This window comes from Oncorhynchus gorbuscha, linkage group LG09 (assembly GCF_021184085.1).
Source record: "Oncorhynchus gorbuscha isolate QuinsamMale2020 ecotype Even-year linkage group LG09, OgorEven_v1.0, whole genome shotgun sequence".
Lineage (NCBI taxonomy): Eukaryota > Metazoa > Chordata > Actinopteri > Salmoniformes > Salmonidae > Oncorhynchus > Oncorhynchus gorbuscha.
This window is the reverse complement of record NC_060181.1, coordinates 36,152,054-36,170,863: the sequence shown is the minus strand read 5'-3', so window position 1 is coordinate 36,170,863 and position 18,810 is coordinate 36,152,054. Positions and strand designations below refer to the sequence as shown.

Genomic DNA, 18,810 nt, shown 5'->3' with positions numbered 1-18,810 from the left:
ACCTCTCCACAATGGCCAAGACCAGAGAGCGGTGTAAGGACATCAGGGATAAAATTGTAGACCTGCACAAGGCTGGGATGGGCCATCAAGATGACCATCAAGATGACGGTCAATCACCCTTGGTCTGGGGCTCCATGCAAGATCTCACCTCGTGGGGCATCAATGATCATGAGGAAAGGTGAGGGATCAGCCCAGAACTACACGGCAGGACCTGGTCAATGACCTGAAGAGAGCTGGAAGAAAACCATTAGTAACTCACTACGCCGTCATGGATTAAAAACCTGCAGTGCACGCAAGGTCCCCCTGCTCAAGCCAGCTCATGTCCAGGCCCGTCTGAAGTTTGCCAATGACCATCTTGCTGATCCAGCGGAGGAATGGGAGAAGGTCATGTGGTCTGATGAGACAAAAATAGTGCTTTTTGGTCTAAACTCCACTCGCCATGTTTGGAGGAAGAAGAAGGATGAGTACAACCCCAAGAACACCATCCCAATCGTGAAGCATGGAGGTGGAAACATCATTCTTTGGGGATGCTTTTCTGCAAAGGAGACAGGATGACTGCACCATATTGAGGGGAGGATGGATGGGGCCATGTATCGCGAGATCTTGGCCAACAACCTCCTTCCCTCAGTAAGACCATTGAAGATGGGTCATGGCTGGGTCTTCCAGCATGACAACGACCCAAAACACACAGCCAGGGCAACTAAGGAGTGGCTCCTTAAGAAGCATCTCAAGGCCCTGGAGTGGCCTAGCCAGTCTCCAGACCTGAACCCAATAGAACATCTTTGGAGGGAGCTGAAAGTTCGTATTGCCCAGCGACAGCCCCGAAACCTGGAGGATCTGGAGAAGGTCTGTATGGAGGAGTGGGCCAAAATCCCTGCTGCAGTGTGTGCAAACCTGGTCAAGAACTACAGGAAACGTATGATCTCTGTAATTGCAAACAAAGGTTTCTGTACCAAATATTAAGTTCTGCTTTTCTGATGTATCAAATACTTATGTCATGCAATTAAATGCAAACTACTTACTTAAAAATCATACAATGTGATTTTCTGGATTTTTGTTTTAGATTCCGTCTCTCACAGTTGAAGTGTACCTATGATAAAAATTACAGACCTCTACATAGTTTGTAAGTAGGAAAACCTGCAAAATCGGCAGTGTATCAAATACTTGTTCTCCCCACTGTATTTTTATGTTGATAAATGAGGCCCCAGGGGTTCCTCGGTGCATACGTGCTAAGCAAGCGGGCTTGTCATTCTTGAAGCCACAGTCGGGGATGTCTTGGGGCGGGGCGCCCCCCGGCCACTGGACCTTCATGCCCGGCACTGGAACCAACTCCTTCAGGGTGCTGTTGTAGACGGATACGATCTGGAGATACACAGGATAGATGGTTAGCCTAACTTTGGGTGTTGAACGAAAGTGCATGCCATTGCAGGTTTTGTAGCTGCTACACTGGAAGAGGACAAAGAACACAGCTACAGAGTGTGAGCGTGTATTTATGTGCCAGTGTGTGTTTGTGCCTAACCACCATTTTGCTAGAGGAGCAGTCAGTGCCTACCTGAAAGACCCCAGAGTCAAGATCGGTCATGTCCCACAAGGCAAAGTCAATCTCCCGATCGCCTTCTCCATCAATTTGAACCAAGCCAGTAACACCTGCCACAGAAGAGGAGAGAGAGAGACAGAGAGAGAGACAGAGAGAGAGACAGAGAGAGACAGAGAGAGAGAGAGACAGACAGAGAGAGAACAGAGGGATTAACACAAAGGATTCAGGTGCACAATCTGGGCGCAAGCTGTGCTTTTTCCTCATTGCTTTCAAGATTGAGAGATGGGCCCTTTGTTCAATCCCGTTAGTTGATTTGGTTGCCCTTCACAAAATAAATGAACAAACTAGCCAGCTGGATCCATATTGTGTAGCACTACCTGTTGCCAGTCCCTGTGTGTTGCTATATCCTGTCCCCCGCAGTAAAACAAAACAACAGGATGCAGAAAGTTAGCCTTGCCAAGTCACAAGTACAGATGTAGGATCTTCATTTGAGCCAGTTTGCTACAACAGGAAAATGATCCCGCAGCAACAGGAAATGTGAATTATTATCTGGATTAGAAATTGACATTTTTGTAGGGGTCGATACATTTTTCGTAAGGGAATATCAAACTTCAGAAGCCTTTTTTAAACCTGAAATACACAAGTTTCAGATTTAAAATTAAGATCCTACACCTCAAGTCAAAATTTGAGGTAAATTAGCAACTTAACTTCCGTACACCGTCTTTAATGTTGTGGAGGGGGGTAATGGGAAATAGGAGCATAATGTGATGTAAAGCCCCTCTCTTGAATCAAGTCTTTGGTTAAGTAATCCATACGGCACATTTATCAAGCTCGCTTACAAAAAAACTTCAACTACACCGCGCACATTTGAGACGGACATGGTTTTAAATATCAATAGGGTTTAGGGGAAACCAAGGAAAATATATGAGTTGATTCAAACTCATGCCATCTCTTAGTTTGGCTCTTGGCTAAAAAGTTAGCTTGTTACAACAACAAAAAAATTACCAAAAAAAAAAACAATTGTACTAGAAGATGTTATAGCACTGTGTTGCACATGCACTGCAGCAATAATTCTGCCAAATAAAGTGGCGTGAGCTGACTTTTAGTTTGGAAGTTTTTAGAACTTCACAGGCACCTTGGCATTTCCCATACTTCACCTCTTAGGCTTATTTGATCAATGACAGAGACACACAGTATTTGGAAACTGAACCTGCAATCTCACAGTGAAATGCCTCCAAACCCAAACCTCCCACTTCTTCACACCGTAGTAATAATGTTTGGAAAATAAATCTCTCTCCTTCGGCACTCTCAAATTCCTCTATCTTCTTGAGTCAGATTTGAACAGATTTGATTTGAGCCCATAGAAATAAGATCCCTGTAAGTGGTGCGTAACTGACTGCAGGGAAGTCAGGCGAAGGAAAAGGTAACAACTGGAGCACTTTAATAATGCAAAAACAAGCTGTACCCACAAGAACAAAATATGGGTAAAATAACCCGTTGGAAAACCAGACATAAGTGCGCATGCCCTTACAACAAACAATCTCACACAAAGACATGGGGGGAACAGAGGGTTAACTTCTTCGATATAGGGGGCGCTCTTTTAATTTTTGGAAGAAAAACGTTCCCGTTTTAAACAAGATATTTTGTCACGAAAAGATGCTCGACTATGCATATAATTGACAGCTTTGGAAAGAAAACACTCTGATGTTTCCAAAACCGCAAAGATATTGTATGTGAGTGTCACAGAACTGATGTTACAGAAAAACCCAGATAAAAATACAATCAGGAAGTGCCGCATTTTCTGAAACCGCCTCATGGCAATGACTCCTTATATGGCTGTGGAGGAGCTAGGAGTCAGCTTACCTTTTCCACAAGGTGTCTGCAGCATTGTGACATATTTGTAGGCATATCATTGGAAGCGAGTGGTCGCATCTGCACGTCGCTCCAACGGGTAGTATAACTTTTTCATTATATTTCATTATATCACAACGGTTTGATTTGTCTTATCTTAGCAATTTCTTCTCAGCTAGCTACATAGCCGTCTTTGTATCAAAGATAATTGCGTAATTATCGTATTTCGCCGTCCTAACGTAGTCTTCACTAGCCAGCTAGCTAACGTCCACTGATTAGCTGCACTGGAGAAACTGTTACACTCAACTGAACGACTTGATTAGTTTAGTGTTAGCTAGCTACATAGCTGTCTTTGCTGTCTTCGTATCATCGTATCATCGTATCCAAGATAATTGTGTTGTTTAGGTTTAGAGTGTGTAGTCTTAGAGTGATTATCTTAATTTACCGAGGTTAGCTAGCCAGCTATTTGTCGTCCTTAACGTAGGTGACTCTGCTAGCTAGCCAACAGCTAGCCAACGTCTTCTGTATAGAACTCAACTACCCGGTCGCATTCACAGGTTGTATCACATTTTCACTTCATTTTCATTACAGTACAACGGTTTGATTTGTTTGATCGTAGCTAGCTACTTAGCTAGCTACATAGCCGTCTTTGTATCAAAGATAATTGTGTAGTCTAGAGCGATTTTCTAGGTTCGCTAGCCATCTATTGTCGTTCTTTTAACGCAACGTAACGTAAACAACACTGCTAGCTAGCCTGCTAGCCCCCGAATAGCAACACTGCAGAAACTATTACACTCAATGGAACGACTTGATTAGTGTAGTGTCAACAACGCACCCACTGCCAGCTGGCCTACTTCAGCAGTACTGTATCATTTTAATCATTTTAGTCAATAAGATTCTTGCTACGTAGCTTAACTTTCTGAACATTCGAGACGTGTAGTCCACTTGTCATTCCAATCTCCTTTGCATTAGCGTAGCCTCTTCTGTAGCCTGTCAACTATGTGTCGGTTTATCCCTGTTCTCTCCTCTCTGCACAGACCATACAAACGCTCCTCACCGCGTGGCCGCGGCCACCCTACTCTGGTGGTCCCAGCGCGCACGACCCACGTGGAGTTCCAGGTCTCCGGTAGCCTCTGGAACTGCCAATCTGCGGTCAACAAGGCAGAGTTCATCTCAGCCCATGCCTCCCTCCAGTCCCTCGACTTCTTGGCCCTGACGGAAACATGGATCACCACAGACAACACTGCTACTCCTACTGCTCTCTCTTCGTCCGCCCACGTGTTCTCGCACACCCCGAGAGCGTCTGGTCAGCGGGGTGGTGGCACCGGGATCCTCATCTCTCCCAAGTGGTCATTCTCTCTTTCTCCCCTTACCCATCTGTCTATCGCCTCCTTTGAATTCCATGCTGTCACAGTTACTAGCCCTTTCAAGCTTAACATCCTTATCATTTATCGCCCTCCAGGTTCCCTCGGAGAGTTCATCAATGAGCTTGATGCCTTGATAAGCTCCTTTCCTGAGGACGGCTCACCTCTCACAGTTCTGGGCGACTTTAACCTCCCCACGTCTACCTTTGACTCTTTCCTCTCTGCCTCCTTCTTTCCACTCCTCTCCTCTTTTGACCTCACCCTCTCACCTTCCCCCCTACTCACAAGGCAGGCAATACGCTCGACCTCATCTTTACTAGATGCTGTTCTTCCACTAACCTCATTGCAACTCCCCTCCAAGTCTCCGACCACTGCCTTGTATCCTTTTCCCTCTCGCTCTCATCCAACACCTCCCACACTGCCCCTACTCGGATGGTATCGCGCCGTCCCAACCTTCGCTCTCTCTCCCCCGCTACTCTCTCCTCTTCCATCCTATCATCTCTTCCCTCCGCTCAAACCTTCTCCCACCTATCTCCTGATTCTGCCTCCTCAACCCTCCTCTCCTCCCTCTCTGCATCCCTTGACTCTCTATGTCCCCTATCCTCCAGGCCGGCTCGGTCCTCCCCTCCCGCTCCGTGGCTCGATGACTCATTGCGAGCTCACAGAACAGGGCTCCGGGCAGCCGAGCGGAAATGGAGGAAAACTCGCCTCCCTGCGGACCTGGCATCCTTTCACTCCCTCCTCTCTACATTTTCCTCCTCTGTCTCTGCTGCTAAAGCCACTTTCTACCACGCTAAATTCCAAGCTTCTGCCTCTAACCCTAGGAAGCTCTTTGCCACCTTCTCCTCCCTCCTGAATCCTCCGCCCCCTCCCCCCTCCTCCCTCTCTGCAGATGACTTCGTCAACCATTTTGAAAAGAAGGTCGACGACATCCGATCCTCGTTTGCTAAGTCAAACGACACCGCTGGTTCTGCTCACACTGCCCTACCCTGTGCTCTGACCTCTTTCTCCCCTCTCTCTCCAGATGAAATCTCGCGTCTTGTGACGGCCGGCCGCCCAACAACCTGCCCGCTTGACCCTATCCCCTCCTCTCTTCTCCAGACCATTTCCGGAGACCTTCTCCCTTACCTCACCTCGCTCATCAACTCATCCCTGACCGTTGGCTACGTCCCTTCCGTCTTCAAGAGAGCGAGAGTTGCACCCCTTCTGAAAAAACCTACACTCGATCCCTCCGATGTCAACAATTACAGACCAGTATCCCTTCTTTCTTTTCTCTCCAAAACTCTTGAACGTGCCGTCGTTGGCCAGCTCTCCCACTGTCTCTCTCTGAATGACCTTCTTGATCCAAATCAGTCAGGTTTCAAGACTAGTCATTCAACTGAGACTGCTCTCCTCTGTATCAAGGAGGCGCTCCGCACTGCTAAAGCTAACTCTCTCTCCTCTGCTCTCATCCTTCTAGATCTATCGGCTGCCTTCGATACTGTGAACCATCAGATCCTCCTCTCCACCCTCTCCGAGTTGGGCATCTCCGGCGCGGCCCACGCTTGGATTGCGTCCTACCTGACAGGTCGCTCCTACCAGGTGGCGTGGCGAGAATCTGTCTCCTCACCACGCGCTCTCACCACTGGTGTCCCCCAGGGCTCTGTTCTTGGCCCTCTCCTATTCTCGCTATACACCAAGTCACTTGGCTCTGTCATAACCTCACATGGTCTCTCTTATCATTGCTATGCAGACGACACACAATTAATCTTCTCCTTTCCCCCTTCTGATGACCAGGTGGCGAATCGCATCTCTGCATGTCTGGCAGACATATCAGTGTGGATGACGGATCACCACCTCAAGCTGAACCTCGGCAAGACGGAGCTGCTCTTCCTCCCGGGGAAGGACTGCCCGTTCCATGATCTCGCCATCACGGTTGACAACTCCATTGTGTCCTCCTCCCAGAGCGCCAAGAACCTTGGCGTGATCCTGGACAACACCCTGTCGTTCTCAACTAACATCAAGGCGGTGGCCCGTTCCTGTAGGTTCATGCTCTACAACATCCGCAGAGTACGACCCTGCCTCACACAGGAAGCGGCGCAGGTCCTAATCCAGGCACTTGTCATCTCCCGTCTGGATTACTGCAACTCGCTGTTGGCTGGGCTCCCTGCCTGTGCCATTAAACCCCTTCAACTCATCCAGAACGCCGCAGCCCGTCTGGTGTTCAACCTTCCCAAGTTCTCTCACGTCACCCCGCTCCTCCGTTCTCTCCACTGGCTTCCAGTTGAAGCTCGCATCCGCTACAAGACCATGGTGCTTGCCTACGGAGCTGTGAGGGGAACGGCACCTCAGTACCTCCAGGCTCTGATCAGGCCCTACACCCAAACAAGGGCACTGCGTTCATCCACCTCTGGCCTGCTCGCCTCCCTACCACTGAGGAAGTACAGCTCCCGCTCAGCCCAGTCAAAACTGTTCGCTGCCCTGGCCCCCCCAATGGTGGAACAAACTCCCTCACGACGCCAGGACAGCGGAGTCAATCACCACCTTCCGGAGACACCTGAAACCCCACCTCTTTAAGGAATACCTAGGATAGGTTAAGTAATCCCTCTCACCCCACCCCCCCCTAAGTTTTAGATGCACTATTGTTAAGTGACTGTCCCACTGGATGTCATAAGGTGAATGCACCAATTTGTAAGTCGCTCTGGATAAGAGCGTCTGCTAAATGACTTAAATGTAAATGTAATGTAAAATGGAAGATTGACCCTAAGAGACTACATTTACCAGGTGGTCGCTTGGTGTCCTCCGTTGCATTATTGGGTAATCTCCAGCTGCAGTACTTTTCCGTTTGCTACTGAGGAGAAACCCAACTGCCACGAAGGATATATCATCGAATAGATATGTGAAAAACACCTTGAGGATGATTCTAAACAACGTTTGCCATGTTTCTGTCGATATTATGGAGTTAATTTGGAAAAAAGTTTGGCGTTGTAGTGAATGAATTTGTGAATGAAAGTGATGAACAAAATGGAGCGATTTCTCCTACACAAATAATCTTTTTGGAAAAAATGAACATTTTCTATCTAACTGAGAGTCTCCTCATTGAAAACATCCGAAGTTCTTCAAAGGTAAATTATTTTTATTTGAATGCTTTTCTTGTTTTTGTGAAAATGTTGCCTGCTGAATGCTAGGCTTTATGCTATGCTAGGCTATCAATACTCTTACACAAATGCTTGTGTAGCTTTGGTTGAAAAGCATATTTTGAAAATCTGAGATGACAGTGTTGTTAACAAAAGGCTAAGCTTGTGTTTCAATATATTTATTTCATTTCATTTGCGATTTTTATGAATAGAAAAAGTTGCATTATGCTAATGCATTATAGTTTAAGTATTTTTTTGTCGATTTCTCAGCCAAGCAGGATGAACAAACGTTACGTTTTTCGCCTACAAAAAGATTATTTTTGGAAAAAAGGAACATTTGCTATCTAACTGGGAGTCTCCTGAGTGAAAGCGTCTGAAGTTCTTCAAAGGTAAATGATTTAATTTGTTTGCTTTTCTTATTTTTGTGAAAATGTTGCCTGCTGCCAGCACAGCCTAGCATAGCATTATGCCATGCTAAACTTACACAAATGCTTGTCTAGCATTGGCTGTAACGCATATTTTGAAAATCTGAGATGACAGTGTTGTTAACAAAAGGCTAAGCTTGTGTTTGAATATATTTATTTAATTTCATTTGCGATTTTCATGAATAGGAAACGTTGCGTTATGGTAATGCGCTTGAGGCTATGATTACGCTCCCGGATACGGGATTGCTCGTCGCTAGAGGTTAAATACACAACAAGTAATGAGGGAATGTAAACCAGGTGTGTGGGAAAATAAGACAAAACAAATGGAAAATGAAAGGTGGATCGACGATGGCTAGAAGCCCGGTGACGTCTACCGCAGAACGCCGCCCGAACTAGGAGAGGGACCGACTTCGGAGAAGTCGTGACAATCACTTTATTATGTTATATTTACTACTTCTATGATTGAGTCTCTACCTTGCTCAACGCCATCAGAAATGAATCATTGCATAATCATAATTCACTTAACACATTTATTTATCTCTGTGTCCAACATGCTGCCTCCTACATGTTCTACTGCTCTGACCTCAGATCAGATATGCAAGGTATCATACAGTGGCTGTGTTATGCAGGTGAAGGAGGACCCAAACGCGACTTAACAGAAACAGAGTTTATTAATGCTCAAAACCGAATAACTGATATCCTCTAGATAGTAGAGGGGAAAACAACTGGAGAAGCGGCCACAGACTGCAGGTCGCTTCGGGTAGGCGCAGGCCGTAGTCAACTGAGACACCTGCTCACACGCAGCGTCTGAAGAAGGCACAAAACACGACAGGACAGGGTGATACACAATCACGGCAAAAAACACGACAGGACAGGGCGAAACGCAATTACAGCATGGAATACAAAACAAGGAACCGATGGAACAGGAACGGATCACAAAGGAATAAATAGGGAGTCTAATCAGGGGAAAGGATCGGGAACAGGTGTGGAAAGACTAAATGATGATTAGGGGAATAGGAACAGCTGGGAGCAGGAACGGAACGACAGAGAGAAGAGAGAGCGAGAGAGTGAGAGAGGGAGGGGGAGAGAGGAGGATAGAACCAAACAAGACCAGCAGAGGGAAACGAATAGCATGGGGAGCACAGGGACAAGACATGACAATGAATGACAAACATGACAGTACCCCCCCACTCACCGAGCGCCTCCTGGCGCACTCGAGGAGGAATCCTGGCGGCAACGGAGGAAATCATCGATGAGCGAACGGTCCAGCACGTCCCGAGACGGAACCCAACTCCTCTCCTCAGGACCGTAACCCTCCCAATCCACTAGGTATTGGTGACCCCGTCCCCGAGAACGCATGTCCATAATTTTATGTACCTTGTAAATAGGTGCGCTCTCGACAAGGACGGGAGGGGGAGGGAAGACGAACGGGGGTGCGAAGAAAGGGCTTAACACAGGAGACATGGAAGACAGGATGGACGCGACGAAGATGTCGCGGAAGAAGCAGTCGCACAGCGACAGGATTGACGACCTGGGAGACACGGAACGGACCAATGAACCGCGGAGTCAACTTACGAGAAGCTGTCGTAAGAGGAAGGTTGCGAGTGGAAAGCCACACTCTCTGGCCGCAACAATACCTTGGACTCTTAATCCTGCGTTTATTGGCGGCTCTCACCGTCTGTGCCCTGTAACGGCAAAGTGCAGACCTCACCCTCCTCCAGGTGCGCTCACAACGTTGGACAAACGCTTGAGCGGAGGGAACGCTGGACTCGGCAAGCTGGGATGAGAACAGAGGAGGCTGGTAACCCAGACTACTCTGAAACGGAGATAACCCGGTAGCAGACGAAGGAAGCGAATTGTGAGCGTATTCTGCCCAGGGGAGCTGTTCTGCCCAAGACGCAGGGTTCCTGAAAGAAAGGCTGCGTAGTATGCGACCAATCGTCTGATTGGCCCTCTCTGCTTGACCGTTAGACTGGGGATGAAACCCGGAAGAGAGACTGACGGACGCACCAATCAACCGACAGAACTCCCTCCAAAACTGTGACGTGAATTGCGGACCTCTGTCTGAAACGGCGTCTAACGGGAGGCCATGAATTCTGAATACATTCTCAATAATGATTTGTGCCGTCTCCTTAGCGGAAGGAAGTTTAGCGAGGGGAATGAAATGTGCCGCCTTAGAGAACCTATCGACAACCGTCAGAATCACAGTCTTCCCCGCAGACAAAGGCAGACCGGTAATGAAGTCTAAGGCAATGTGAGACCATGGTCGAGAAGGAATGGGGAGCGGTCTGAGACGACCGGCAGGAGGAGAGTTACCCGACTTAGTCTGCGCGCAGTCCGAACAGGCAGCCACGAAACGGCGCGTGTCACGCTCCTGAGTCGGCCACCAAAAGCGCTGGCGAATAGACGCAAGAGTGCCTCGAACACCGGGATGACCCGCTAACTTGGCAGAGTGAGCCCACTGAAGAACAGCCAGACGAGTGGAAACAGGAACGAAAAGGAGGTTACTAGGACAAGCGCGCGGCGACGCAGTGTGCGTGAGTGCTTGCTTAACCTGTCTTTCAATTCCCCAGACTGTTAACCCGACAACACGCCCATAGGGAAGAATCCCCTCGGGATCAGTAGAAGCCACAGAAGAACTAAACAGACGGGATAAGGCATCAGGCTTGGTGTTCTTGCTACCCGGACGGTAAGAAATCACAAACTCGAAACGAGCGAAAAACAACGCCCAACGAGCTTGACGGGCATTAAGTCGTTTGGCAGAACGGATGTACTCAAGGTTCTTATGGTCTGTCCAAACGACAAAAGGAACGGTCGCCCCCTCCAACCACTGTCGCCATTCGCCTAGGGCTAAGCGGATGGCGAGCAGTTCACGGTTACCCACATCATAGTTGCGCTCAGATGGCGACAGGCGATGAGAAAAATAAGCGCAAGGATGAACCTTATCGTCAGACTGGGAGCGCTGGGATAGAATGGCTCCCACGCCTACCTCTGAAGCGTCAACCTCGACAATGAATTGTCTAGTGACGTCAGGAGTAACGAGGATAGGAGCGGACGTAAAACGTTCTTTTAGAAGATCAAAAGCTCCCTGGGCGGAACCGGACCACTTAAAACACGTCTTGACAGAAGTAAGAGCTGTGAGAGGGGCAGCAACTTGACCGAAATTACGAATGAAACGCCGATAGAAATTAGCGAAACCTAAGAAGCGCTGCAACTCGACACGTGACCTTGGAACGGGCCAATCACTGACAGCTTGGACCTTAGCGGAATCCATCTGAATGCCTTCAGCGGAAATAACGGAACCGAGAAAAGTAACGGAGGAGACATGAAAAGAGCACTTCTCAGCCTTTACGTAGAGACAATTCTCTAAAAGGCGCTGTAGTACACGTCGAACGTGCTGAACATGAATCTCGAGTGACGGAGAAAAAATCAGGATATCGTCAAGATAGACAAAAACAAAAATGTTCAGCATGTCTCTCAGAACATCATTAACTAATGCCTGAAAAACAGCTGGCGCATTGGCGAGACCGAACGGCAGAACCCGGTACTCAAAATGCCCTAACGGAGTATTAAACGCCGTTTTCCACTCGTCCCCCTCTCTGATGCGCACGAGATGGTAAGCGTTACGAAGGTCCAACTTAGTAAAGCACCTGGCTCCCTGCAGAATCTCGAAGGCTGATGACATAAGGGGAAGCGGATAACGATTCTTAACCGTTATGTCATTCAGCCCTCGATAATCCACGCAGGGGCGCAGAGTACCGTCCTTCTTCTTAACAAAAAGAACCCCGCCCCGGCCGGAGAGGAAGAAGGCACTATGGTACCGGCGTCAAGAGACACAGACAAATAATCCTCGAGAGCCTTACGTTCGGGAGCCGACAGAGAGTATAGTCTACCTCGAGGAGGAGTGGTCCCCGGAAGGAGATCAATACTACAATCATACGACCGGTGAGGAGGAAGGGAGTTGGCTCGGGACCGACTGAAGACCGTGCGCAGATCATGATATTCCTCCGGCACTCCTGTCAAATCGCCAGGTTCCTCCTGAGAAGTAGGGACAGAAGAAATGGGAGGGATGGCAGACATTAAACACTTCACATGACAAGAAACGTTCCAGGATAGGATAGAATTACTAGACCAATTAATAGAAGGATTATGACATACAAGCCAGGGGTGACCCAAAACAACAGGTGTAAACGGTGAACGGAAAATCAAAAAGACATAGTCTCACTGTGGTTACCAGATACTGTGAGAGTTAAAGGTAGTGTCTCAAATTTGATACTGGGAAGATGACTACCATCTAAGGCAAACATGGGCGTAGTCCTGTCTAACGGTCTGAAAGGAATGTTATGTTTCCGAGCCCATGCTTCGTCCATGAAACAACCCTCAGCCCCAGAGTCAATCAAAGCACTGCATGTAGCACCCGAACCGGTCCAGCGTAGATGGACCGACATAGTAGTACAAGATCTAGATGAAGGGACCTGAGTAGTAGCGCTCACCAGTAGCCCTCCGCTTACTGATGGGCTCTGGCCTCTTACTGGACATGAAATAACAAAATGTCCAGCAACTCCGCAATAGAGGCACAGGCGGTTGGTGATCCTCTGTTCCCTCTCCTTATTCGAGATGCGAATCCCTCCCAGCTGCCTGGGCTCAGTCTCAAAGCCAGAGGGAGATGGTAGCGATGCGGAGCAGGGAAACACCGTTGATGCGAGCTCTCCTCCACGAGCCCGGTGACGAAGATCTACCCGTCGTTCTATGCGGATGGCGAGAGCAATCAAAGAGTCCACATCTGAAGGAACCTCCCGGGAGAGAATCTCATCCTTAACCACTGCGTGGAGTCCCTCCAGAAAACGAGCGAGCAGCGCCGGCTCGTTCCACTCACTAGAGGCAGCAAGAGTGCGAAACTCAATGGAATAATCCGTTATGGACCGTTCACCTTGGCATAAGGAAGCCAGGGCCCTAGAAGCCTCCTCACCAAAAACTGAACGGTCAAAAACCCGAATCATCTCCTCTTTAAAGTTCTGGAATCTGTTAGAGCAATCAGCCCTTGCCTCCCAGATAGCTGTGCCCCATTCTCGAGCCCGGCCAGTAAGGAGTGAAATGACGAAAGCAACCCGAGCTCTCTCTCTAGAGTATGTGTGGGGTTGGAGAGAGAACACAATCTCACACTGCGTGAGAAAGGAGCGGCACTCAGTGGGCTGCCCGGAGTAGCAAGGTGGGTTATTAACCCTGGGTTCAGGAGGCTCGGCAGGCCAGGGAGTAACAGGTGGCACGAGACGTAGACTCTGGAACTGTCCAGAGAGGTCGGAAACCTGAGCGGCCAGGTTCTCCACGGCATGGCGAGCAGCAGACAATTCCTGCTCGTGTCTGCCGAGCATGGCTCCTTGGAACTCGACGGCAGTGTAATGAGCGTCTGAAGTCGCTGGGTCCATTCTTTGGTCGGTTCCTTCTGTTATGCAGGTGAAGGAGGACCCAAACGCGACTTAACAGAAACAGAGTTTATTAATGCTCAAAACCGAATAACTGATATCCTCTAGATAGTAGAGGGGAAAACAACTGGAGAAGCGGCCACAGACTGCAGGTCGCTTCGGGTAGGCGCAGGCCGTAGTCAACTGAGACACCTGCTCACACGCAGCGTCTGAAGAAGGCACAAAACACGACAGGACAGGGTGATACACAATCACGGCAAAAAACACGACAGGACAGGGCGAAACGCAATTACAGCATGGAATACAAAACAAGGAACCGATGGAACAGGAACGGATCACAAAGGAATAAATAGGGAGTCTAATCAGGGGGAAAGGATCGGGAACAGGTGTGGAAAGACTAAATGATGATTAGGGGAATAGGAACAGCTGGGAGCAGGAACGGAACGACAGAGAGAAGAGAGAGCGAGAGAGTGAGAGAGGGAGGGGGAGAGAGGAGGATAGAACCAAACAAGACCAGCAGAGGGAAACGAATAGCATGGGGAGCACAGGGACAAGACATGACAATGAATGACAAACATGACAGGCTGTCCCTGACCTGAGTCTATAAGGCTCATAGTACAGCTCACTCTACCAAATTACTGCTTATATATTACAAGATCTCGAAGGTTAACAGGGTGAATCACGGATGGAATGCATTTATATAACGTTCAAGGCCTAGGTCTCAAAGTACTTTACATTGTATGGGGGTTAGTCATCGTATAGTTCATCTGTGTTCCTATTTCCAAAGGTATTTGGCACAGGTGGCTATGGTTCTTTCAAAGTCATCATCATTTCAACAGACACAGTCTATTCTGACATACATATGACGGACCCCCAAGGACATAATGTACAGTAAACGCGCTCCCTAAAAAGGATCTAATTGGTTTCTACAATACATGATGTCCATCTATAAGGAATCATGATGATACTGGCAATTTATGGCTTCTCAATGTCAAACGATATAGGCGAGGTCAGCACAGGTACATCTAAGCTGGGACCGAGAGACTGAAAAACAGCTTCTATCTCAGGTCATCAGACTGCTAAACAGCAATCACTAACTCAGAGAGGCTGCTGCCTACATTAAGACCCAATCTCTGGCCACTTTAATAAATGAATCACTCGACACTTTAAACAATGCCACTCTAAATAATGCCACTTTAATAAAGTGTACATATCTTACATTACTCATATCACATGTACAGTATATACTGTATTTTATACCATCTATTGCACCTTGCCTATGCCGCTCGGCCATCGCTCATCCATATACCTACATGTACATATTCTCATTTTAGCCCTTTAGATTTGTGTGTATTAGGTAGATGTTGGGGAATTGTTAGATATTACTGCACTGTCAGAACTAGAAGCACAAGCATTTTGCTACACTCGCATTAACATCTGCTAACTGTGATTTGATTTGAGCAACTACCCAACTTCGAATCTCCAGGACAGATATCCATCACTTGTAAATCTGACTAAAACCGTTTTGAATAGTTGTGAAATGTATCCCTCCGCTCCCTGCCTTGAAGTAATTATCACTAATCGTACACAACTGGAAAGGTGTAAGCAAGGGTTCCACTACATAATTTAACCTAGTCCAAAAATGTCAGATCTAGGATTACTTCAAAGGAAGAAAGGAAGGAAGAAGGCAAGGACTAAATGTAAAATATAATCTCTCTTTCTTTCTCCACAAAAAAGGGAATCATCTTTCGTCTCTTCGCCAGGTGGTTAAACGGTCCTTGTTCTAAAATCTACATCCATTGTGTTGTAAAATACCCGGCTAATTAGCGTGGGAGTAAAAAGCACAGTGGCAGCAGCGCTCGTCTCTGACAAGACTAATCGTGGTAGCAGTGGCATGTGCTTTCAACTTGACGGGTGACCAGGGGAGTGGTCGAGGGGTGCATTGAAAACAGAACTGTAATTAAAGCAAGTAAAGCGTGTGTGTGTGTGTGTGTGTGTGTGTGTGCGTGTGTGCGTGTGTGTTTAGAGAGAGAGAGAGGAAGAGAAGCAGATCTCGTCTGACATGTTTTCCCAGCTCTTAGACAGGCAGAACCCGAGGAGGGCCGTGCACCACCACAAAAAAAAGAGAATTTGCATTTAACTGAATGATAACAGTGATGCTGCTTTTAATTTTACACAGGGTGATTTAACAAAAACAAGATGAAAAAAGCATTCTGGCTTTCAGTCTCATATGTTGAAAAAAAACACACACACATCAACCCCTGGTCCATTAGTCATTGTAATAGGAGCTCCTCTGTGTAGAAGCTGAAACTCAATGCTCTGGCCCCTGGTGCCTGTGCTGCTCCATTGGCAGGACAAGTCCTAACTGAACACTGTCATTCACTTCAAAGGACCACTCTGCCTCATTCTCACTCTATTTTTGCTATGTACAGTAAGGTTAATTGTATTAGTATAAAATAATATCATTTGTAAACAAATCTGAGCATTCAATATAGCACAGCATTTGGATAATTTATTAAAGTTTTTTTTTTTTAATCAAGGGTGCCAATAATTGTTGACCTGACGGTATTTATAGTCCAGTATTAATGTATTTCTCTCTTTACTGTATCTTTTAATTCCCTTCACTATTTTCCTATTTCTGTGTCGTTCAATGTTGTTTTCATTTCTCTCACCTCTCCTTCCCCTCTCTGCTCCACTCCCCATCTTATTTACCCACTCGTTCTAAAAGCACTCTCTCAACCTTTTCTCTTCTCCTCCTCTCTTTCCCTCTCTCCTTCTTTCCACATCTCTCCTTTCCCTCTCTGTAACCACCTCAGTCCATCACCCTACCTTCTCCTCTATCCATCTCTCCTCTTCCCATCTCCTCCACACTTTCGTAACCTCCTCCAATCTCTCCATCTATTTGTTGCCAATCTGCCTGAGTCGCCAGGCTCAGTGGGTTTCAGTATAGGTCTCTATAAGAGACCTGGCTAACCCATTGTGGTGATTATATAGCCCAATCCACTAACAGCTCCCTCTCCTCCACCAATCTGTCCCTTTGTGATGAGAGCAGAGCACTCTACCCATCTGTCACTTGCTGCTCAGGTCAATGAAGAAGTACCTGTCTTACCCCTGTTCTTTGAAACCTCCATTAATCGAGTCCCTTTCAGCGTAGGTCCCTCTTGTTAATATAGCTTATTCATGCCTTACTCATGTTTTATTCATGCCTTACTCATGTTTTATTCATGCCTTATTAATTTATTATAAATGATTAATAAATGGCAAAGGAAGGTCACCCGATAACGAGCTAAGTTGACATTTCCTTTGTAATTTTCACTGTGAAGATGCGTGTTTGCTTTAGAAATGTCAATTATGAAGGCCATCTCTCACATATTTTAATTCAATTCAAAAGCCTTTCTTTTCCCTGTATGTTTAAAAGCAATACATTCGAATGTAGTGGCATCTTCCATGTCACATTGAGACAATCAGCAAGGAAACACATAGGAACCCACGGCTGTTAGACAACCCAAAACATGCATGTCTCAATCTAACGGGGGCCTCTTATAATGGTCAACACAGAAGAAACCAGCCAAGAAGTCACAGAGGAACCAACCACAGCTCAATGATCAACCACACACACATGCCCACATATGGATTCATCATGAAATAATACAGGCTTTCCCTTACGATATGCAACAGTGCCGCCCCGTATTGTCACCGAGGGGGTTGTGGGTAACTAAAGAGCTATGAGAAGAGGCTTGTGGAGTTCAGAGTGTGGGCTGTGGGAATAGGAGAGAGCGAGTGATCCCACTCGCAGGTTGGGATTAGGAAAAGACGAAAGATGGAAATCACAAGAGAACAACATCAACCTCCAGCCTCCATGGACCCCCACTGGGTAGATGCCTTCCTATCTCTGAGGTGATTGGTTGACGAGGCTTAATTTATGGCGTAAAGAGGGGGATTCTTTGGTTGAGCGTCTTTTGCTTCAGGAGCTAGTGGGTCCTGATTTCTGTCGATAAGAGTTGAACAGATGTAGGACCTTAATTTGATCACTCTTTTGTTGCTGAGAATTTCCATGCATAGCAGGACATGCAAACGTAGTGTATTAAGGTTTAAAAAGGCTTCCAGTTTGTATTTTCCACTTAATTTATTTTTATCAACCCCTGCAAAAAATGTCCAACAATTATAATCCACATAAAAATGCACATTTCCTGTTCCCTGCAGGGTCATTTTCTTGCTGTAGAAAAATTACGATCCTACATCTGTATGTGCTCAATCGATACAACTCCTCTAAAAATGTACTCTCAGAATGATTCAAGGATGTGGTATTGTGCAGTGACGCTACATTTGGCACAATGTCGCTAGTGAAGGCTATGCTGAAAATCGGCATAATGTAAGGCAGAGTGGTTGATTTTCAACAGATTTATTGACATTTTGTAGTTCTGGATGTTTCTTGGCACCCATTTAGCTGGGTAAAATCATATCTTGAAAGACTATAATGTCCTTGTTTTTCTCAAGGGGCCTGAGCTTTCAGAGTGTGTCATTATTTTACTGCTCATTGAAGTACAGAGGCCATGGAGCCACTATGTGCATCAGGTAAAGGTGTATTGTGAGCTTTGATGTGGTAGGTGGTTATTTGGTTGGAATATATTACATGATACTATTAAACTAATTTAAGGTAATCATCCAAATAATTACCATCAGATAACTGGGATTGTGCCTTTCATTTCCAGTCTCGCCTATTATTGTCATTTTGGTTCAGTCATTGAAATTTCTCCACATAGGGGATTCAAATGTATGATTTGTTTATTCATTAATCATCCAAGCTAGCCCGTGTGTTTGTGTTTGTGTGTGTGTGTGTGTATTTCAGGCCTTCTATTTCTATCTATATTACACTGAACAAAAATCTAAACGTTACAGTTCATATAAGGAAATCAGTCAATTGAAATATATTCATTAGGCCCTAATCTATGGATCATTTATTTTTTGTATTTGACCCCCTTTCTCGTGATATCCAATTACGATCATGTCTCATTGCTGCAACTCCCCAAAGGGCTCGGGAGAGGTCAAGGTCGAGTCATGTATCCTACGAAACATGACCTGCCAAACCGTGCT

The 18,810-nt window shown here is 46.6% G+C and overlaps 1 protein-coding gene across 3 annotated transcripts in view; it reads right to left on the bottom strand.

Moving 5' to 3' along the window:
• LOC124043472 (atrial natriuretic peptide receptor 1-like) overlaps positions 1–18,810 on the bottom strand; it is a 131,099-nt gene that overhangs the window by 32,197 nt on the left and 80,092 nt on the right. For all 3 annotated transcript variants that reach the window (XM_046362098.1, XM_046362099.1, XM_046362100.1), the window contains 2 exons: positions 1,553–1,647; positions 1,227–1,362 (listed from right to left, as the gene is read on the bottom strand). In XM_046362098.1, coding sequence (XP_046218054.1) covers positions 1,227–1,362; positions 1,553–1,647 — 231 coding nt within the window. The remainder of the gene's footprint in view (positions 1–1,226; positions 1,363–1,552; positions 1,648–18,810) is intronic.